Source organism: Biomphalaria glabrata, chromosome 11, assembly GCF_947242115.1.
Source record: "Biomphalaria glabrata chromosome 11, xgBioGlab47.1, whole genome shotgun sequence".
Classification (NCBI taxonomy): Eukaryota; Metazoa; Mollusca; class Gastropoda; family Planorbidae; genus Biomphalaria; species Biomphalaria glabrata.
Genome location: NC_074721.1, coordinates 26147561 through 26171591, shown reverse-complemented (window position 1 = coordinate 26171591; position 24031 = coordinate 26147561). Strand labels below are relative to the sequence as shown.

General features: G+C 32.6%; 1 protein-coding gene across 10 annotated transcripts in view; it reads right to left on the bottom strand.

Moving 5' to 3' along the window:
* Window positions 1-387: 387 nt before the first annotated feature.
* LOC106050290 (histone-lysine N-methyltransferase 2C-like) overlaps window positions 388-24031 on the bottom strand; it is a 95102-nt gene continuing 71458 nt past the window's right edge. For all 10 annotated transcript variants that reach the window (XM_056004349.1, XM_056004350.1, XM_056004348.1 and 7 more), the window contains 23 exons: window positions 22938-23107; window positions 22728-22840; window positions 22225-22366; window positions 19473-19648; window positions 17507-17654; window positions 17076-17255; window positions 16699-16825; window positions 16361-16545; window positions 15214-15419; window positions 14833-14983; window positions 13600-13736; window positions 13094-13489; window positions 12505-12719; window positions 11479-11722; window positions 10971-11083; window positions 10545-10671; window positions 10235-10397; window positions 9289-9425; window positions 6877-7007; window positions 6013-6187; window positions 5465-5581; window positions 5013-5195; window positions 388-3090 (listed from right to left, as the gene is read on the bottom strand). In XM_056004349.1, the coding sequence (XP_055860324.1) occupies window positions 2998-3090; window positions 5013-5195; window positions 5465-5581; window positions 6013-6187; window positions 6877-7007; window positions 9289-9425; window positions 10235-10397; window positions 10545-10671; window positions 10971-11083; window positions 11479-11722; window positions 12505-12719; window positions 13094-13489; window positions 13600-13736; window positions 14833-14983; window positions 15214-15419; window positions 16361-16545; window positions 16699-16825; window positions 17076-17255; window positions 17507-17654; window positions 19473-19648; window positions 22225-22366; window positions 22728-22840; window positions 22938-23107 (3829 nt within the window). In that variant the 3' untranslated portion in view covers window positions 388-2997. The remainder of the gene's footprint in view (window positions 3091-5012; window positions 5196-5464; window positions 5582-6012; window positions 6188-6876; window positions 7008-9288; window positions 9426-10234; window positions 10398-10544; window positions 10672-10970; window positions 11084-11478; window positions 11723-12504; window positions 12720-13093; window positions 13490-13599; window positions 13737-14832; window positions 14984-15213; window positions 15420-16360; window positions 16546-16698; window positions 16826-17075; window positions 17256-17506; window positions 17655-19472; window positions 19649-22224; window positions 22367-22727; window positions 22841-22937; window positions 23108-24031) is intronic.

Here is a 24031-nt window from a genome sequence, read left to right as displayed (position 1 = left end):
TGTGTTTTCCAAACATTTTAACTTTAATCTTTGTTCACAGCCTTAGAAAGATAAATAGAATTAAACATTTGAAAGAATTATAAAATGAATTATGAACAAATGGTTCACAGAAACATGAGAGAAGTCAACTCACACAAATGTTTCTCACTAATTTCATTGTTCTTGTTTTCTCATTTCTGTTCCTGCCTCACGTGCCATTTCCTTTTGTTCCCATTCAACATACTACGTGGGGGTGAGGGGGGGGGGGGGGGAAACAGCTACGGATACAAGAAGACTAGAAGGGAAATGAAATTAAAGCACATCAAATTACACAGGTACCTACATACACTAATACTACTGACCTAAATAGTTGAACACAAATATTTAAGGTAAAATAAACACAACTAATGAGAAAATGATAAATTTTATTCTGATAAAAATTCAAGAATGACAAAATGACAACATGTGATAAATTTATTATGTAAAATAAAATGTCCAAATGTTTGAGTTTGTAGTACAGTATTTATGATGGAGTAGGATGTAGATATATTAGAAACTATATATTTACACATGGTACTTATTGCTGCAGCATAGGAGTCTGAAGGGCAGTTTCCAGAGAGACTGGTGGGAACCAGTTTGGAAATACACACGCAAACACAAACAGAAAAGACAGACATCTGTTTGAAAACCAAAATCTAAATGTTGGAGAGAACTGGGGGGAGACCTGCTCCTTTACAGGTAAATAGGGAAAGAAAACACCTGCTCCTTTACAGGTAAATAGGGAAAGAAAACACCTGCTCCTTTACAGGCAAATAGGTTTCTCCTTTTGAATCCTTACAATCACATAATATAAAATAGTCATGATGGTCAAAAGATTAGTGCTCTGCACACTAATAAGAGTCAAACTAGCTCTCCTAGCATTGAAGTGCTAGATGCTTCATCTCCTCTTTCTTCCACTTGTTCAAAGGTTCTCAATCCATCACCTTGAAAGTTTAGATAAACAAGTTGGACAAATTGACACTTACATTAATGTCATCAATATAAATCAATCATTGGAGAACAAAAATTAACTTGAAATATTAAACAATGCTTCCCTTTGCAATTGTAGTCAAAGATTCAATAGTAATGAGAGTTGATTGTTGATGAAATGATTGAGACCACGTTTTATGATCTAAGGGAAACAAAAAATGGAACTAATTTTAATTTGTATTGGAAAACAACTGGCCAGCATGTAGACATGTAAACCATCTTCTGCTCTAAAACAAGGACATGGACATAATGCTTCACATTATTGCTTATTGGTTGACCAATTCATTCAATGATTACTGCTTACTTATCAACAATGGCAGTAGGTCAAAGGAAACAAAACATTGTGCTACAATGAAATAGTTTACAGATCATTTCAAAGATCAGGAAATAAAGAATTCAATCAGAATATATAGAATTTAAAAAAAAAGTGTTTAAAATCTGTACAGTAAACATGTGTATAATTACAATTTGTATAAAGATTTGACATTGAGATAGAGAGGACATGAATGAGAAACCAATGTCAAACTCAAGACAACATCTAGGTGTCAGTGCATATTGGAAATGACTTCATGAGAACTGAAGGGTCCTTTATGTACAGGGCTATGTAGAACAATAGTAGGGACAATAAATCAAAGCTTATATAAATAAATAGTTGGTCTTGCAATGAACATCACTGATTAGTTCAGAATAGCTCAGTAATTCATTCAAGAAAAACAAAACAAAAAAGTTGCATACAATTGACAATGTGATGAGGCTCTAGTTCCAGCAAGCAGACTAGTAGGCCAATCTAACATGAAGACATAAAACTAAGTATGAATTTTACAATTAGCCCATCTAACCTATACAGCTATATCTACCAGAATATATGAAGAGAGCAACATGCTAGTTACATAACACAAGTAGTCAACCAAGAATGCCAGTGTTAAATAATACCAGCTCACAATACTAAGACCTAGGCTGGGTATGAACAAAGTTCAGTCAGTCAGTACCTAGTTTGTAAAGCATCCTGTGGTATAGGTCCTGACATCTTGCCCATCACTTTACAGACATGGTGAAATATTTACATAAGAAATAAATGTAAAAAAAACAACACATTTATATTACAAATCATTTTAAATGATTACATTTTTAAATAAATTGCATAATTTGTGACAGCATTTTGTTTCAAATGTACAACTTCAAACAACAAAATTACTGGGAAAGTGAAATGTATAATTCTAAAATTATTTTTGTTTGACTTGAACTATTCCATAAAGTGTTGACAGATGAATTGATTGCACTCGTAACAGATACTCTCTCAAACTAAAAATAAACAGCAGGAGTAACTACACTGCATATTTCTTGGTAAGCTGATGTTATGTTCATCAAGTCATGAAACTAGCCAAAATGTCTGGTGCATGCATATAGATTGATATAAAGATATATATACAAGTAGAGGAGTAGGAGTACATCCATATCTATGTATAACACAGACTTGTCCTAATTGATAACACAGATTGTCTCAGCAATGTTTATATTAAATTGTATGTACAAACCTATGTTCAATATCAAGTAAAGACATAAAGAGTTCACTTGATTCTAAGCAACTTCTTCTTTTAGTGAGGTAAATGACAGGAGATATGAAAAACAACATATACAAAATGATAAATCCATGTTTAGTAAATAAGCCTTTCTTTAAAATTGGCTATCTCGATATTCACAAATGATAAACAATCCTTTACAGTAATGATTGGTTCATACTAATAAAAAGTTTTATTTGTAACTGTTAGAACATTCTATGATTTATTTGTCTATCAAGTATTTCACAGCTGAATGACTTCGTTCACAGTGATGAATGACTATCACAGACAGATGGCTCCCTGTTTCCCTGAGGATCTGTCTGGGCATGGCCTGCAGCAATAATACCTTTCACAGTGGAAGAGTTATCACAGTTAAACAGGGGCTATGTCCCCCTTCTTTGTGTTTATCACCGCAGACTTTTGTCCAGGTTTAGTTCATCCACTTGCGACAGTTTACAGCACCACACATGCAAGGAATCTTGTGTTGGTCATCTTCAAAGTCAAACTTGTAGTCATAGGTCAGCTATAATAATACAATTCACACAAGTAAGATTAAACTGAAAATCTAATAAAGGCAAAACATGAGAACAACAGAATACAGATAAGTACAAAATATTATTGATTGATAACCTAATTTTAGATAACTCATCTTCTATATCACATTTAGTGCATTAAAAAAATTTGATCAATAAGCACAAATTTAACTTCTCTTCTAATTGACTATATTATCATCAATTCTTTCAGCCTAATCGATGATGTCAATTGTTTTGTTTTCATTCCTCCCAAAATGTTTTTAATTGCTTATAGTTTAATCTTCAATAGTTTCCCTTTGGAAAAGAAACACATTTTTGTTTTCCTTATGTTATTCCCAAAAAATGTTGTTCAAGAATGGGGGCTAAAAAAAAGCTCTACTTTTTATATTCATTTTGCACAGGGTGGTGACAAGGGAAGAAGATAATTCTTTTTAATGTTTTATATATTAAGTTTTGTGAAAATATAAATAACTATCATACAAAAATATTTTTAGTTCTATTCAGATCATAAAATATTGCCTAGATCTAGTTCTAAAGAGATTTGTCCACAGTAGGTAAGTTTTTACTTTTAAATAAATTCCATTATCCAATAGAAAATGTTATTTTGGTTTTATAAATATCAATTTGTTTGATCTGAAAAGGACATGCATTCCCCTTTAATTCTAGACCAAATATACAATTTTATGATAAAAAAAAAAAAAGTTATTAGTGAAATAGATATGAGCAAAATGGATAATTCCATCTGAAAGTGGAAATTAATTATATAGAGAAAGAGTTAATAATTGATTGAATGATTATTATTTTAAAATGACTATTTCATTATATAATTTTAATCATTTAGTATAAAATATGAATACTTCTTAATAATATATTTTTAATTATTAAGCATAATATAATACAATTTTTAAAATTTAAGGTTTAACAAGAAAAATATAAAAAAAACACTGTACTTGTTTTTTTTAAACAAAGCTTTCATTAATTGTAATTGTATCAGTTTGTTTGGATCAGTTATGTAATTAAATTTGTAATAGATCTAGACTAGTAATATTAAGTCTGTGCGATTAGAAATATTTTACCAATTGTTTTTGTTTAGCGCAATTATATGCTTTTAGCTTTCTCAATGCGCTATGTTCCTATCACTTGCCTGAACCAGTTGAGAAAAGGAGGGGAAGGGGGGGGGGGGGGGGCGGGGAGACTGAAGGTTACCATGATCCCTTTTTAAATGCTTTTTATTAAAAAAAAAAATAGTACGACTTGAATTCTAACTCAAGCGCTCATGTCTCCTCAAGCCAATACACTAACCACTATGCCAGAGAAGTGCTTATGAAAATAGGTTTCATAGCTATGCATAGTTATTTCAAACTTTCAAGATACAACCTAGTTCTCTACACAAAGTATAAAGGGGACTAATTAGACTTATACTGCCATATCAACTTCTTTTCCTTGTTCCATATGAAACAAAATAATTACTTACCAATAATTAATTAATTTTTGAAAAAGAAATTTCAACTTGATCTGAGATTTGGTGTGGAATAACTAATGTGTACAAAACTTGTACCAGACAGACAGACAGAGTCAGTTGATTTAAGCTTAGTTAAAAGTGTTCATTAAAAGAAACTGAACTTAGTGATATGCCATTTAGGTCTTCAATTCCAGAACCTAGGCTTCTTTATAGTCATTCCAGAACCTAGGCTTCTTTATAGTCATTCCAGAACCTAAGCTTCTATCCTTCAGGTCTCTAGTAATTTCTTATTCTAAGACTACTTACTTATAGGTAAACAATAATATAGACTTTTAGACCTCTAGAAATACCTACACACAAAACTCAAATGACATCTAGATGTACATTCAAGACTCAGGTAATTTTACATATCACTATACAAAAGACTTAAATGACAAATCTTCAACTCACCTCTTCTCCTTTGACAATTTTCCTGCTAGTGATGATAATTATCTTACTTTCCTTTTCTATGTCTACAACCTCAGCCACACAGTTTGGATTACAAGAATGGTTGATATATCGAGCTGGCCCGCCAGCCATTGTAGCATCAATCACCACATCATTGTCAATACGGAACATGTACACCCCTCGGTTCTGGTGGAGAAAATTTTAAAGTTTTTTTTTTTAAATAAGACTTTGAATCTGTGCTAATATGTGCCAGATATTAAAATGTGCTTATAAGAAATACAATTAAGAAAACATATTTAATAGGGAACTCAACATATAGTTTAATTAAATTTTTATTTTTAGAAATGAGTTAAAATATTTAAAATGACAAAAATATCATAAACTTGAATAATATTAGGTCATAAAATGTAAAAAATCATTCTACATTAGTAAGTGATTCTTCTGTTTCTACTCACTTGAGATTCATATTCCTTCTCCCTTCTGTTGGCTACTTCATTGCGTATGAGATCGCCAATATATTCAATTACCATGGTGTGTTTCTCTAAGTCACGAGCAGCATATAAACCAAGACCCTAAATAAGAAAACAATCCATCATTAATCCAAAATGATATGAGGTCCAACACAGAGCACTTTAGATAAAACACTATCATGAGTCAATAGTTATTAGATAAGTAGATAAAGACACACTACACACTAAATAAAATTAATTGTTTTTCTTATCACTTTTTTACAATCAAGAATTTTTTTTTTTTTTTTTTTTCATTTTTTAATGCATAATTTAATCTAAATCTAAAAGGCAAAGATCTTAAAAAGCAAAGAAAAACACTAGTAGATGATGATGTGAATAAAAAGCAAAGAAAGACACTAGTTGATGATGTGAATTTAAAAGCTGAAAAAGACACTAGCAGATAATTGTGTAAATCTAAAAGCAGAGAAAAAAGTTGATGATGTGATAAACAGCAGAGAAAGACTCTAGTTGATGATGATGATGTGATAACTCACCTGTATCCTGGACCTGCCCAAGTAAACCAATGACTTCCAATCTGTCTTAAGTCTTCTGTACTGCTGTGACTTGGAGTGAACAAATTGTTTCATATATGGGGAATTGATATCACCGCTCACACCAGTCACAGTTGAGGGCAAGGAACGTGAGTTAGTAGACTGCAGAGTGTGAGGCCTAGTCAAAGAGAAAATAAATGTTGCTACATCATCTTGAACTCTACTAATACACACTAATTCCTGTCAAGTAGTCATTGAGAGACTAACAGTAATTCCTGTCAAGTAGTCATTGAGAGACTAACACTAATTCCTGTCAAGTAGTCAATGAGAGACTAACACTAATTCCTGTCAAGTAGTCATTGAGAGACTAACACTAATTCCTGTCAAGTAGTCAATGAGAGACTAATACTAATTCCTGTCAAGTAGTCAATGAGAGACTAACACTAATTCCTGTCAAGTAGTCATTGAGAGACTAACACTAATTCCTGTCAAGTAGTCATTGAGAGACTAACACTAATTCCTGTCAAGTAGTCATTGAGAGACTAACAGTAATTCCTGTCAAGTAGTCATTGAGAGACTAACACTAATTCCTGTCAAGTAGTCATTGAGAGACTAACAGTAATTCCTGTCAAGTAGTCAATGATGGACTAACAGTAATTCCTGTCAAGTAGTCAATGATGGACTAACAGTAATTCCTGTCAAGTAGTCAATGATGGACTAACACTAATTCCTGTCAAGTAGTCAATGAGAGACTAACACTAATTCCTGTCAAGTAGTCAATGAGAGACTAACACTAATTCCTGTCAAGTAGTCAATGATGGACTAACACTAATTCCTGTCAAGTAGTCAATGAGAGACTAAAAGTACCTTCTGAAATGAGTTCTAAGTTTTGGTTCTGTACGTGCACAGCCAGTTGGATTGATAGCAGGAGGCATCTCTATCAAAGGAGAGCGACCATACTTGAAGTTGTAGCTTTGAAGTAGGTCTGTACCAGGAAGCTTTAGGGAAAAAAAAGACATTCTTATAATTCACAATCTATAACCAACTCAAGAGAATTCTGAGTAAAATGCATACCGGTATGTAGTTGTTTTTTTTTATATTTTGTCAATCTGGCAAACAACAAAACAAAAGAGAATAAAAGTAAATGTGAAAGTGTATTTAAACAATGAGAGTGATGATGAGATGATGAAACAAAAAAATACAGCAGTCTTTACTAGGTTTGACTCCGCAGGCTGAACAGTCCTTGTCCCTTGTCTGTGGCTTAACCACCTCTACATTACAACTAACTAAACTACCCAGTACTGCCTCAAGTTATCACACACAAAGTCTTCCTCTTCCCAAAATACAGTGACACTAACTTCCTGAATGCCTTTACTTCATTACTTCTTAACAGGGATGACCTCATATCACAATCACTTTGACTAATTTTCTTTTCCTTTTAAGTGGAAGTTGATATTTGGTGTATTGATGAGTACTTTGTGCACCATGGGTAATATTGAGCACTCATAACAAATGACAGCAAATGAGCAACTTAATAAATCATATTCAACTATGGAACAACCAGATAGACCTGTTTAACTACCTCACCCTAAGGTCAATGCTAGTCAACAATCACAAAGAGGAGTGGCTCAACCAATGGGCATCAGGAAACACAGGCAGAGCCATGTACAGAGAAATGACTACGCCTAACAAACTGGACAGTATTAACTTCCTCCCCCGCAAAGAACAATCTACAATCTTCCAACTAAGAACAGGACACACACCACTATTAAATTACCACCTGAACAAAATAAACTCCACACAACTACCCCTTTGCAGACACTGCACCCACCACTCTGAAACCGTAAACCATATCCTCTTTGAATGCCCCTCCCTAATCCACCTTAGGCAGACCCTACTTCCACTACAGCCCAACATAACCAACACCCTGTACGGCAGTGCTGAACAACTGAAGAAAACAGCACACTTTTTTTCCTTGGCACAGTCTGCAAAAGAGCTCACAGCTCAGCAGCAATAAAGCTGGCTAGAAGAAGAAGAAGAAGAAGAATATATATATATATATATATATATATATAAAAATGTTAACTTCAGATTTTTTCAAGTTTGTCAATCAGTTTGCCAAGTCAATGTAAGATGTTTGGTTGAGTTTGAACAAATCAGGTCTTCTAGTCAACCCACGGTGTAGCATATGCAGTTATTTTTCAGGGCCAGTATTAGGCCAATGCAACCTATGAGACCACAGTGGGCCCGCACTTTCAAAGGACCCGCGCTAATTCTAGGTGTAAATTATTAAATTAAACCATTTTATAACTTGTAACAGAATTCCCGCAACCAAGAGCTCCTGGAAATCGCCTGAAATTGCAAAATATAAGAAAAATTCATGGAAATATCCGGAAAATTATTAAAATCTTTTGAAAACCAAAAAAATAAAAATTCCTGAAATATATAGAAAAAAATTGTCATTTTGGGGTTTCATTCAAAATGGTAAACGCCAATCCTACAAGTGCTGAAAAAAAACAAACGGCATTATGCAATACCCATAATTGTTGACTCTGGTAAAGAAGCTTCTCGCGTCTGAAACTAGTGAAGAATTAGTTAAGGTCAACAATTCTTGAAGATAGATTGAAACATTTGGTAATTCTTGCTATTGAGCGTGATCTATGTAGGAAACAGAATTTTTATGATTTACTGTATGGCTTAGCTACACGCAATGCTCTTAAAGTAATTCTGTAGGTAGTAAAGAATGAATAAAATGCAAAGATGAATGTATTTTCTAATATAAACTCTTAATTTTCACTTATAATTCGTATCCATACCCAAACTGGGCCCCCGCGAATTCTGTTTCGCATAGGGACCCACAATGGTTAAGTCTGCCCCTGCTATTTAGTGACGGGTGAATACAGAGTAAATTACTTTTTCTCCTCCCCACCCCCTCATTTTTTCCTAGACCGCTAAAACTACGTGGGGTAGAAATAAAAAAGAGTGATCTTTCCATGACTTCTTGGTCACAGCGGTTAAGTCCGGTCCTGCTATTTTGTGATGGGTGAATACTACTTGTTCTCCACCCCTCTTTTTTTTTGTAAGGTAACTCTAGTCCATCCGACTTGCAGTAATAAAAGAGTGATCTTTCCTTTACTTCTAGCATGTCCAAACTCTTGAGCCATGAAGAGAATTATATATATATAGATTCTTAAATGCTTTGCAATGAATATGAAAGAAGTCATGTATTGAGAACTACCTAGTACTACAACATACAAGACACAAAACTGAGGTACTTACAGACTCCAAGACTTTCACAATATTTGGATCAGTCAAGCCAAAGAGATCTTCTGCTGCTTTAAAAGAAGGAAACATTTTCACCAGATCTGCTTCTCTTCTCATACGTTCCAGAGGTTTCAAAATGTGCATCCAAACAGCTGAGAATGTGCAACCAGTGCAGATTAGCTTTCAGTTGTAACAAATAGGAGAAATTCAAATTTACTGCTGCTCAATATTTATTTTAACCTTCTCCCCTTGCAGTCCCATGGAAAAACTTCTATTGGTACCCCATTGTAAGATGTTTTTAGTTGTAGATATTTGCAGTTGTTTCATTTCTTGCAGTGCTATTTTTAAACTGTTTTTTTAGAATGAGCTTTGAAAACAGTTTTTTTGTGTGGGTGTCGTATGATCAGTATTTTTCCTATGTTTTAAAAAGTTAGTTTTATATTTAATCTAAAAATTAAAAAAAATATTTTATCTATATCTATACAACTGGAATTAATAATGTTGAGAAGTATGCTTAGCTTTTTCTAAGTTTTTAATACCGTACTATTGATTACTATTATAAGAAATATTCCAATAATGGATAAAACTGTAAATCAAATACGAAAATAAAAGTGATGCAGATATACAGGCAGTGAATATGAACCTTCCATAAAAAAAAATGAAAATAGATTATGACAGGAGTTTAGATCAAAATGCTTTGAATTAGAACAGTTCATGTGGGCTGGGCTATTATTAATCACACAAATAATAAACATTTTATTAGTAAATGATTTTTAAAATAATTTAAAAAAAAACAACAGTTTTTATATACTCAATTTTATTTCAAGATTATATTTTTTTAAAATCACCTTTATTTTTATAACAGTTATCCCCATTTGTGCATACCGTACCCAATAATCTGGCAGCAAAAGACTAAATACAATTTCTGCTCAATTACTGACTGATGTTTTACTAAACTAACCTGCTGGACTGTTATCCTTAAAGACTAGCTCATCATGATTGCTGTCCACAACCTGTATCCTGAACTCTGGTTCTCCATCATTGTCATGGATGCTACAGATGTAACGACAACGCTGATACAGGGAATAGTAGCTCCAGTAGAAACGACTTGTTTTAAATCCAACCTTTAAAACAAAATAAAAAAAACAGTTTCAGAAAAGTACACATGGTGTGTGAACCAAAAGTACACATGGTGAGTGAGACAAAAGCATCAGTGTAGATCAAAAAGTTTTTTTCTCTTTTGAAATGATCAAAGAAAAAAAAAGACATACTGGATAAATATATTCTTTAGTGTTGAACTTTCCACACAAGATCTGATGAGGCAACAGTTGACCAATACTGTGTAGGATGAGTGAACCAATACGTAGACAACAGTGACCATCTTCTTGGTGGAACATGCTAGAAACATCAAACAACAAAATATGAACTTTTTGTTTTCATATCTCTACAAAAAATTTTAAATAACAAAACATTTATATACATTGCTGGTAGATTAATCTAGTTGTATTAAACCAAATATTTCCTCTGCAGTACTGACTTTATTTCACCCCCCCCCCTTCACCAATATGTCAAGGTTGTATTGAATATGGAAGAAACATAGAAAGAGGTATGTTTAAAAAAAAAAAAACATCAACAGATGCCCCAGACAACTCAATCTAGAAACTGAAAGTTGAACTGCTAACTAGTTAGTACAGTACCTGGCCACTTGTTTGTCTTCATCCCTGTTGATGTAAACTCTTCTTCTCACAACCAATGTAGTCATCTCATTGCCAAGTAGATTTTTAGGAATGTGACTTGCACACAACATGGTCTGCACAAGACAGAGACAACAAAATGTGTGACATTGTGCATTTGTTCCCTTCTATTTTTAAATGCCAGAGAAACAAGAATGTTCAAAGTCATTTTGTTAAGTGACTAATTAATTAACAAGTACAGTATAACATTACTCAAGGAAAGAGCTATTCTCTTATTTTTGTCATTGTTATAATTAAAAATCTACTGGCAAAAAACTTCAAATATTCTAAGCTCATAACATCAATAAGGTTTAAAAATTGTCTAAAATATCTGTAGTTTTAATATTCTAAATCTGAAAAGAATTGAAGACATATTTTATATAAAAATTAAAAAAAAGATATATTAAGCTTTTGTCAACACAAGAGAGGCATGCAAAAATGTAGCAGAGTGTAGGTGTAAATTCCATATTACCTTATCACCATAAAACATGCAACCTTTCTGTCTGGCACAAGGCAAGTGGTAAGCATTGGTACATCTATTTCTGAAACAAGGAAGTGTGGCCCCCATCTTGTGACAAGATGCACATTCTCTGGTGCTACTCCTCTGCAGAGCCATGTCTACATTCATAAGGGCACCATTTAGTGTCTCATAGACTTCATAGGACCACAAGGCACAGTTCAAGTGAACCCACTTGTTGATGTCAACATTCAGAAGTCTACAAACAAAAACATAGATGAGTTTTATATCGACAAAACAATTTTCACTCAAATGAAAAAAAACGACACCCCCCCCCCCCTTTAAAAAAAAAACAACAACAATAAGTTGTGTGTAATTGAGATTCAAGATAAAGAACACATGTAAACGAACTTAATAATGATTTAAGTAGTTTTATGTCTGGTTGTTTAAGTTATGGATTCTTCTTCGCAATGGTAATAAAATAAATTTTAGATTTAAAGAAGATTAATTTCGAGCTTTAGTAAATAATTTTTGTATAGGACTTTGGCTGGTAACAGCAAGGTAAAGAGAAAGAAAATGCTGTACCAAAGCTGTATGAGCATGCTTTCCTTTATGAAACTCTGTCTGCATCCATTTCTATACAAACATTTCAAGGGCTTTACTTATTTTTGTGTACTTTTCCTTCAGGATCTCTAACTAATAATCATTATTTCTCAGGGTCTTTCACTAAACTACAAAGTAAAAGTAAAGTTCCCATTTCAGACTTTGCGATCTATTTGGCAGATGATGTTAAGGTCATCTGTTTCTTTGGCCAACAGTTAACGAGCAGGGTGTCTTGTGGCCAGAACAATATCCAACTGCCTTTACTTTCCCCAACTAAAGTCAGGTACTCATTAGAATAAGGTGGACTCAGGGGCGCCCTAAAAATCCAGAAATTCAAAATCCCAGTCTTCAATGAGTTTGGAACCCAAGTTAGGGAGCCAAGCGCTTAACCACTCACCACACCCCACTGGCACTTAACAAGGTAGATTAAAATCCTACCTGCTAGGCCCATCACTATCTCCATCTCCGACATTTTGACAGAACAAACATTTCCTTGTGTCCAGTATGTCTGGCTTAGGTCTGTGAATCATTCCAAGTGACTGCCAAAGTTTGTCCAACTCATGAACTGGAGTGGAAGGAAGCTTCATGATACTGTCCAATAGCTCTTGATTACCTCTTTTCCAACGCAATCCTCTCCATTTTTTTATTAGTGGCTGAAAAACAAAAGGAAAAATGAGTCTGACAATTAGCTTGATTAATACTGAGAGGTTTTATTTCATAAAATACCAAAAATTGGGGTTAAGCAACTACTTAAAACTCTATTAGGTTTGAAAAAAAAGCAGTGATTTTATGAAAACGTTTTGAATCCATGAAAATCTGAATCTATACTGCAACTATATAGAAATTTTTTAAATATCTCAATGCAAATTGTTTACAGTTTCAACAAAATGTATTGTATCTACTTGTTTTTTTACTATGAAACATTTGTAAATATTAAACACTTTTGAGTATGTTCTAAATGAATTCTACATTTTGTTTTAATCAGTTGAATGTGGATATTTGTTGTTACAAAGTAAAAACTTATCACCTTTGAATAAGTCGAATCTGAGATCTGACTGCTTGAACGTCTGTGTCTCTTGCCAGCTTTGTACGGACTGATGGCAGAAAATGGAGATGTAGGTGTTGTGGATGGAGTGCCCGGACTGACTGACATGTCACCAGGAGTGTCAGGTGACAGTGATGTGTCCGCAGCAACAGCTGCTATAACTTCATCCACATTAGAAGACACTGTAGCACTGTTTGGAGTTAATGCCCCTGATGATATCTCCAACTTCACTCCACATGGGGGAGGGCTCTGTGAGGTGGAAGGACCAGATTCGTCTTTAATACGCAGTTGAGCCTGTCGCTGGCGGGCTTCCAGGGCTGCAGAAAATTGCATGGAGCAATTCATTGAGCAAAAGATCATCTCATCATCACCACAGTCCTGAAAGAAACAAGGCTTTCTTTTTGAATGGCTGCGTCAAGTCAAGTCAAATTAATGTCTACAAGAACCAAAAGCTAGAGATACTATTTCTCAGCAGCACAAATACTTACAGCATCCTGTTCTAATAGTATTGGAAATTCTCTTTTATATTTTGCGATGCCAGAACACAGTACAAAGACATCACAGTGTTGACAGAATCTTGGGCGAGTTGACATGAGTGTGTGAATATTGACAGCCTCCTCTTTATCTGTTTCAGGAATAACAACAAACACTTAAAACAAAGCACAACAGCAAGATTCATAAGATTCACAATCTATAATATATTTACAAGGGTCCTGATTCACACATCCCTAATTCTCCCAATTGCCATGGACAAAAAATATATCTAGATCTAGTAGTAGATGTTAATAGTGATATTGATGATAAAGGGGAATACAAATATTGAGATAGAAATAATGGGAAGCTGCAGAGCAGGGTTGAGCTAAAAAAGTGGTTCTAGTTTGGGAACAGATTTAAGTACTTGTTCATGAAAGATGTATTATTATTTATTGAACAAGTTTGGGAACAGATTTAAGTACTTGTTCATGAAAAAGGTACTATAATTTATTGAACAAGTTTGAGAACAGATTTGAGTACTTGTTCATGAAAAAGGTACTATAATTTATTGAACAAGTTTGAGAACAGATTTAAGTACTTGTTCATGAAAAAGGTACTATAATTTATTGAACAAGTTTGAGAACAGATTTAAGTACTTGTTCATGAAAAAGGTACTATAATTTATTGAACAAGTTTGGGAACAGATTTAAGTACTTGTTCATGAAAAAGGTACTATAATTTATTGAACAAGTTTGAGAGCCGGAGTTGCACAGCAATGCATTATTCTAAAATTTGATTTAAGGGGAGAATGACCACTGCTAAGGTGCAAAATATCGATATTTAAAGTTTAAAAATTGCATTTTTTTAAATTTCATTATTTGAATATTTATCCATTTATCTACAATTTTTTAACATTGAAATAGGTTATTTTAAACTTTAAATATTGTTTTTAGCCATTTTCTAGAGCATGTATAATGTTTATTTCATTAAATTCTGAATCTACATGTAATCAACTCTTTTCAAAAGTAAACTAATTCTCAAAAGAGAAAAATACATTTCTAAAATATTTTGATGAAAAAAATTAACATTTTAAAATTATTTTTTTGCTTAACAACAATTTTTCCTTAGCTTCTGATGTTGTTTTTTTAAACACAAGCCTGAAATTAAAAACAAAAATTATGAAAAATATTTTCTTAGTGTATTACATACAGAAACTAGAAATATGTTAATTCATTGTATAGACATACGTGTGAGTGACATTCTAAACATTTCAGGTGATGGACTTCTGGTTATTTCATACGTTGGAGGGACAGCTATTTTCAAAAGGTCAGCGATGGCTGAAATGACAGCTCCTATATCCTGAGCAGCTCCAGTGGACAGAGTCAAAGTCACAGATACCTAAAACATAACAAACAAATAAAATAATTCAATTAAAAACAAAAAAATATAATTTGGTGCAAAGATATATATATATATATACATCTTTTAGGAAGAAGCATGCTTAATAAAGTGTAAGGCCTCTTCAGATATGAAGCGACTATGGATCATCTCATGGGATGAATACCTGGGCATTGGCTATGCTCTCAGCAATAAAATCAAGCTACATCCTGCTTTAACTATCTTCCTACCTGTTGATCTAGTGCTGGATCTAAGAAAGGCTGGGCAAGACCTGATGTCAAATTGGGCAGGTTGACAGTCAAATCACGACAAGGCTGTTCCATACTAGCAGATGGTCCAGCTAATCCTATATCAAACTCAGGGCTGTCATGTTTCATCAAGCCAAACTCATGTTTTATTGAAACATCCATGCTAGGAGGATCTTTCAGAGATATGGCTACAAAAGGAGAGAAGAATATAAATAGATTTATAAATAAATTTTGAGTTATACACCAAACTCAAGGCAGCCCCAAACAAATCAACCCATAGATAAGAAATATTCATGTATTGGTCTTTTTTTTTTAATTTAGAAAAGTAATATTGCAACCATATATTCATAGACCTGGTAGATCTTTAATACTGTTTACGAACCACTATGTATTAAAACATTAATTTTTTAAATATGTTTGATTGTACATACAATATGCATTCTTAGCCTTGGTAACCAAAAATAAACATTTCATGTAAACTGTTAGTAGCTTGCATTTCATAAAATACACAACAAAGGAAATATAAGGATTCTACATTAGATTAACATATTTTTTGAGAATTCACAACATTGTAAGTATAAACGTTACCAAGAATAAAAAAAATAAATATTTCTTTCTTAATATAATATCCATTTACATTTATGTACATTTCTGTTTTTGTGACAGACAGGCTGACTACACAAAAAACTAATAAAGTAATAAATAGTATAAAATTTGATTTTTTTAATGTAATTAAGCATAGATTTCACCTTCTTCAAGAAAGATCTAGGTAGTTACTAGTTATTGTCATATAAGTCTATCTAGTATTTACTTTGAATTAACATATAAATGTATTAAATACAATTATTATGAGAATTTTTTTTCCTAAGTAGAATTAATTACAAATATAACTGTATTAGGAGGTCCAATAAATGGTTTAATGTGGACAACACTTACAGAATACAAGGATGCTTGATACAAGGGACAGATAAACAGCTTTGTTATAAAGCTATGTCCTACTACTGATCACATTCATACTACATACTAAATCACATAGAATGTTATACCTGGTTTAGGACAGATAAACTGCTTTCTTAAGAGTTAATTCCTACTACTGATACTAAATACCAAATGACAGACAATGTTCTACCTGGTTTGAAAGGGAGTGGATGAATGAGTGGCACTACAGGGGATGTTGTGTCCTCCAATTTAATATCATTACTGGTCGCAGGATGAATGGGACGAAGTCCTGGGTAGTCTGCTTCTTGTTCATTGAATCCAAACTCAGGAGATGAGGAAGACACAATGGTGTCTGGAGTTTCTCTTTCCTCTTTCCTACAACCAAGTAGACAGTTCAATCATTTCACAATGTCATTTTTTGTTTTTAAATTTCACTTTAGAAAAAATACTTTGAATGTTAAATCTACCACAAAACTTTTCAATTTGAATTAAAATATTATATTTGTAAAAAAAAAAAAAATGTCAGACCTTTCTCTCATTTGCTCTGATTTGATCTCAATGCGTGGCTGAGGTGGTAATATCAATCTTGGACTGTTACGTGGACCTGGTCTGGGTGTCTGAATACCTTCTTTAGTTTTAAGCATCTGCATGGCATCTTCAAGTAATAAAAACAATGTCACTATTTAGCATTGTGCTTCAAAACAAGCATTAGGAATTCTTACGTTTGTGTTTGTACAACATGAATTCTTGATACATAGAAATAGAAAGAATAAAGTTTGTAATAATTTGTCTTTTTTTTGTTACTCAATACTAATAATTAAACACCAATTTAGAGATAAGTTTGTGTCTTAGTGCCTAATGTTTAATACATGTTTAATATAGAGACAAGATCAACATCTAGATACCTAGGTCCTGCATCATCCTTATTTTAGCTTCATTAGCTAACTGCCTCTGGGCAAGTGTCTCAGCTGAAGGAACTGTGGGACGTAGACCAGGTGGTGGCTGTGGAAAGAGCAGACTTCCATACATGTCTTCAATGTTCTCTAGGTAGGCGCTGCAAAATCTTCCTTTCAGAGACGAAATACCTACAAGAATAAAACAAAGTCTAGACAAGCAGAACTGAAAAAAAAATGTTTAGAATTGAAATATATAATTATACAAAACTGGAGATGTATATATAATCTAATGACCTCTACATGTATTAAATGATGATATACAAATAACGAAATATTTTAGACTTAATGCTGAAACAATAAAAAAAATTCTAAAGGATAAAGAAAGAACCCTATCATCAACACTTTTACTAAAACTGCAACAACTTCTTTTATAAACTGACCTGACAATGTAGTAGCTCCCTTGACAGGCAATATAGACATGGTGGTAGCAATAATTGGCTCTTGTAACTGAATTGGTGGCATATTGTGCAGTTGTTGCAGAAAGGTCTCAGCCTGGGCTTCTAATTCTTTTATTTGACTCTCCTTTAACTGTACACATATATATTTTTATTTAGTTCAACAAGTGTAAATATTTATTGTTTTTTTTATTTTAAATTTTTGGATTACACATTAAAAATACATAAAACACTGAACCATAATCTTCTAATACAAAAACAAAACTTATTAAATACTCAGAAAGACACAAAGTTAAAAGCACATTCCTCGTCCCATATGCTAGGACAAATTTGTACAAATGCTCTTTCTTCCCTAATACTATTAAGAGCATGGAATGGGTTGCCTGAGGCGGCCAGGAAAACCAATGACTTGGTCGAATTTAAATCATTGGTTAACATGCATGACTAGATGGACGTGTAGGACGTAATCATCTTCTTTTTTTTTTGAAGTAACGTCTTATTTTATAAGATAAGATACACACTTTTCTGGTTGAAAAGACATGTATGTGTCTCATTGTTTTTAGCAGTATTTTGTTAACCTGTGTGGCTTTATTTGTTTTCTTTAGTTGACAGTAATGTACCTTTGTAGGAGACACAGACTTGATAAAATAATAAATTGCATCTAGTTAATTTTCTAAATGTTATGAGAACTCATCAAGCAAACATATTAAGTGTTTCTAACATGATCTATATTTCATATTAGTGGAGGATTAGAATACATTGTATGTTTATCTAAGTGAGTGTTGCAACATATTCTGTTTTCAAATGTTTGATGTGTAGCTAGTGAACCTGCTTATTCTTTTTCATAAGAACATGACATTATTATCTGGGTAAAAGGTGATATATGATTACTTATTCTATCAAACATTATTCTCAAGGTAAATGGTGATATATGATTACTTATTCTATCAAACATTATTACCTGGGTTAATGGCAATATATGATTACTTATTCTATCAAACATTATTATCTGGGTAAATGGTGATACATAATTACTTATTCTATCAAACATTATTATCTGGGTAAATGGTGATATATGATTACTTATTCTATCAAACATTATTACCTGGGTTAATGGCAATATATGATTACTTATTCTATCAAACATAATTATCTGGGTTAATGGCAATATATGATTACTTATTCTATCAAACATTATTATCTGGGTAAATGGTGATACATAATTACTTATTCTATCAAACATTATTACCTGGGTTAATGGCAATATATGATTACTTATTCTATCAAACATTATTCTCAAGGTAAATGGTGATATATGATTACTTATTCTATCAAACATTATTACCTGGGTTAATGGCAATATATGATTACTTATTCTATCAAACATTATTCTCAAGGTAAATGGTGATATATGATTACTTATTCTATCAAACATTATTATCTGGGTAAATGGTGATATATGATTACTTATTCTATCAAACATTATTACCTGGGTTAATGGCAATATATGATTACTTATTCTATCAAACATTATACTCAAGGTAAATGGTGATACATAATTACTTATTCTATCAAACATTATTATCTGGGTTAATGGCAATATATGATTACTTATTCTATCAAACATTATTCTCAAGGTAAATGGTGATACATAATTACTTATTCTATCAAACATTATTATCTGGGTAAATGGTGATACATAATTACTTATTCTATCAAACATTATTATCTGGGTAAATGGTGATACATAATTACTTATTCTATCAAACATTATTATCAAGGTAAATGGTGATATATGATTACTTTTTCTATCAAACTAAGTTGGAATGTCAACTGGTCCAGGTATGTTATTTGGTTTGAATGATTTCTTCTATATTAATGTCCCCTGTCTTAAATTTGGTTTTAATTTAGCAAGATATCATTGACTCCTAGTGATAAGCATTGTTCTTACCTTTGACTTCTTTAACTTTTTCTTTGGTACCTCAATGCCCTCCTCCACCACCAGCTTAGATTTCCGCTTTTTCTTCTCGGATGGAGTTACTGGCGTGCCAGTTAGAGTTTTACGTTTATTTTTACGAGACACTTCATATTCTTGTCTTTTTTGTTCATACTCTTGCTTTCTCATTTCTGAACAGGAAATAAAACAATATAGTCATATAATTATAAGCTAAACATTAACCAAATATAGCTTATACCCAAAGTAACTGTTAAACTCTGAAAAAACTCTAGTGACAGCTGCAATGTTGATGTGTCATAAATAGCTTAAATACTAATTACTTATTTATTATATTTATATGGTGGTGAAGGCTTAAAATATAACAAGTCTTAGCCCTAGCACACTCACTCACCAAGTGACTCAACTAATTCTTTCACTTGGGGTGGATAAAAAATTCAAAAAAATTAACCTATTATTACTTATTGCCTAGAACAGTTATGCCCTTTCAAGACTGAATCAGCAGTGGTTAATTTTCACCAAAATGTTTTTTTTATAGGTTTTGTCCCAATTCCTTTTTATAAAGTCGTGATATAATGTTTAATACACAAAATTGTAATTCCTTCCATTTTTTTAAGAACTCATTAACTCTTTCTCTCCCAAGTGACAATAATAGTGTCGGTGGTTTTCGTAAAAGCCGATTAAGCGACGACATTGTTGTCGGTGCAGTTAAACATCTTTGTTTCGTTCCTATTCTTGGTTAATAGTTTTAAATGCTTATATTCTAAATCTACGTGATTTCCGCTTGCAGAAGAGTTCACTGTTTACTTCCTTCAACATGGTTTTAATATTACATAGCGTTTTGAAAGTCATCTTTTTGTTTTGTTTGTGTTAAAATGGAAAAGGAGCCCTGCCCATCTGGAAGTCAATCTACTAAAACTTGTAGATCTAAATTATATTCGGATCAACAAGTAAAAGACCTTATTGATTCAGATAACAGTGATTTTGTTTTATCCGTTCATAGTGATAGTTCTAGTGTCAATGTTATTGTTAGATCTAGATCTATATAGTTAATCAGCTGATGAACCTGCCACACCCCCTCCTAAAACTAGACGTAGTAGCACAAAGAACACATCTAGATCTAGGCCTATTTCAACAAAGTAAAAAAATACAGAGATGGGTACTAAAACAGAAAGCAATTTTAGATTTATTCCTTCCAGTAAGTCTAGATCTACTTCAGCCATTGTAGTATATAGAAGTGTCAACATAAGCTTACTCAATTCTGAGTCAACTGAGCTTTACTCTACTAGATTCCGCAATTGTTGATAATCTTGTTGATGCAATAAACAGTTATGCAGTCTACATAATAAAATTAAACACTGCAAAATGGAAACCAGTTTCTATCTATGAAATGTATAACTTTCTGGCCATGAATACACTGATGGGATTTGACTCGTCGTTATGTCCCTCACATCAATATTGATTGTATTAAATACCAGAGTTAAAACATGGAAGTTGTTTTTTTGTTCAGGCAAATATTATGTAAATAGCAATGAATCACTTTTGTTTGAAATATATCATGTGCAGTGTAATTATTTTCTTACTGGAACTTAATGTTACAAGTTGTTGTTTGTTTCTCATAAATTTTCTATGGTGGTGACCTTGGATAATGTGCTCCAGTTTTGTACTCCATGAGTTTTTGATTGTTTTAGTGGTTCTATTTCATGAAAATATGAATAAGGATTATAAAACAATAGCATTTAATTCAGTTTGGAATAGAAATGATCTTCTTATGTGACTTGGATTAAATTTTTTGTTGTCCATTGGTGAGTTTTGATAAAGCAAAAAAAATACCACTTCAATTTATACACTAGATTTTTGTAATATCTAAAAAGAACATTCATTTTCATATAATTCAATATCAAAAACATTATTCTATCATTGTAAATAAAAAAGTTATACTATTTTAATTAGAACATGTTAGTGCACTACAATCGGATTAAATTAATAATTCCGTCAGAACGTGGAAAGTACTAATTACGGAGAGAAAGAGTTAACACTATTTGGTTAGAAATTTTCTTTTGTTCTAACTTTTTATGTTAAATTAAAACTCAATTTCTCTTCCTTTTTTTAAATTATGATTTAGGCAACGCGAAAAATAGTTCAGGTCAAACTAACCAAAAGTGCGTTATTTTAACTCTTCAGGAATTCAAGTACCAAAGAAGTATTTGATTTGTGTGTCTGTGTTGGGAGTGCTATTTTATTGGAAGATGCATTGGACGATTCATTCACAAAATTTTAAGTAGTGTGAGGGGGGGAGGGAGTTTGAGAATATAGTTTTTTAAAGGACTACAACTGATAGGCCAATGAAGCATTTGTGCATAGTCAAAATGAGCAGGTTGGTGGCCATTTGAATGAAGGATGAAAGAGACAAAAGGCCTTTCTAGAATTCAAGCATTGTAATGCTGGCCATTCTATTGATGTAAAATTTTCCAGGCAATATATATATATATATATATACCAACTATTTCAACAGTCATGAGTATTCGCTAGTTTAGATACATTTCTATTCATGTTAGAAATAAAGGGGGTTAGGAAATGGGAAAAAGGACATTGAAGTGCTTCTTGCACCAAAATACTCTAGTAGGATTTATCTCACCACACTAATCTTGTGCCAGGGAATACTTTTAAGTTGTTGTTTTGATCAATATTGTGAGATCAAATGTTTGTTACTCTATGCCATACAAAGAAATCTATCCAGTACACTAACCCATGATTTTTTCCTTTTCTTCAGGAGTCTTAGCTTCCCACTCTGGGGTGGAGATTTCAGTTTCCTTACACAGTGGCATGGAGTCAATCATCTCTAACTGTCTCTGTTGTTCTGGTGTCAGTGAGGGAAGACTGTCTTCACTCTGTGGTTATAAGTGAAATAAAAACAGACATCAGTTAACTGTGCACCTTACATGTGATACAGACATCAGTTAACTTTGCACTTTACATGTGATACAGACATCAGTTAACTGTGCACTTTACATGTGATACAGACATCAGTTAACATTGCACTTTACATGTTATACATACATCAGTTAACTGTGCACTTTACATGTTATACATACATCAGTTAACTGTGCACTTTACATGTGATACATACATCAGTTAACTGTGCACTTTACATGTTATACAGACATCAGTTAACTGTGCACTTTATATGTGATACAGACATCATTTAAACATACACTCTACAGGTGATACAGACATATGAACACAGCTTACATCAGGAGTAGGCAACTGACGTCCGTTCTGTCCCGTGCCCAGCAATTGTTTCAAGAGTTCATTGTGAGGTGTCTTTGATTCCATATCCAGGTCATCTTTTGAAATAGAGCCATCTAGAATATTTGAATAAAAATAAATGTTAATATGCTAATATTTCAAAAAGTATCTCTTCAAGATTTAAATGAAGATTCTAACTCTATTTCCACTGACCAGCAGATGCAGAGTCTTCACTTGGTTCCAGTTTGACACAACTATCAGACATTGGAGAGCTGAGGCTGGACCTAGACATGAGCATGGACTCATTGGGTACCATCAGATGTGCAGGTTGGTGTATGGACATGAATCCACTAGGCTCGAGATGCAGACTTGGATTAAATGGCCTGAAGGACACACAAAACATTAATTACATGCATGTAAGGAATGGCCAATTATCTCCTATTTGAAATGCAATATATATCAACTTCTGATTATCTGCAGTGAATGGAACGGGGTATATTTTGTTCATTGAATACAATTTAAGAATTTGGTTAGATATTGGATAAAAGTTGATACACATCCATATTACTTAAAACTAGAATGTCTTTTAAAACTTAATTGAGGGTGAGTTACAAAGGCATCTGTCTATGGCGAGACCATAAAAATATTGAAAAGAAATGTAACTGGTACATTCAGTTATTAGACAGGAAACACTGCATAGTGTCAATGGGAAAAACTAATTATATTATTGGTATTAGTATTGTATCTTTGGTTATGAAAGTGAAGCATAATAAAACTGTTGCTTTGAGGCTGAAAGATAGTTTCATTTAAGTTCAAGTCCCTGAGAACTGGCTTCAATCTTATCTACTTTAACAAAATATTTTAAAATTTAGCCATTATTAATATGCCTATGCCTTTGAGTATGTTTCCTAAATTTGCATTTATCTATTTCAATATCAACTTGTGTTTGTGGTTTGCTTCAAGCCAATTATTTGTTACATGAATTGATAAAGAAAAATTTAAAAAGTTACAAAATTAAATGTTGCATCAAAGTGTTTAATCTGAAAAGGTCTGAAATTATTAACATGTGAAAAAAAGCATGGAAGGGTTTTTAACAAATCTAATTTGACTTTTCAAGAAAAATTTGGTTAGAATGATTAACATAACTGTTGCTCTGTAAATTAAAAAAAAAAGATCCAATCTTAATGATTAACTATGATTTGTATGGTAGCAATAGGAATATGTGGTAGACATAGTAGATAAAATAAACTATTGAAAAAGTCCTAGTTTTAATTATTTCCCACTTATCCTTTGTTTAATATTCCCAT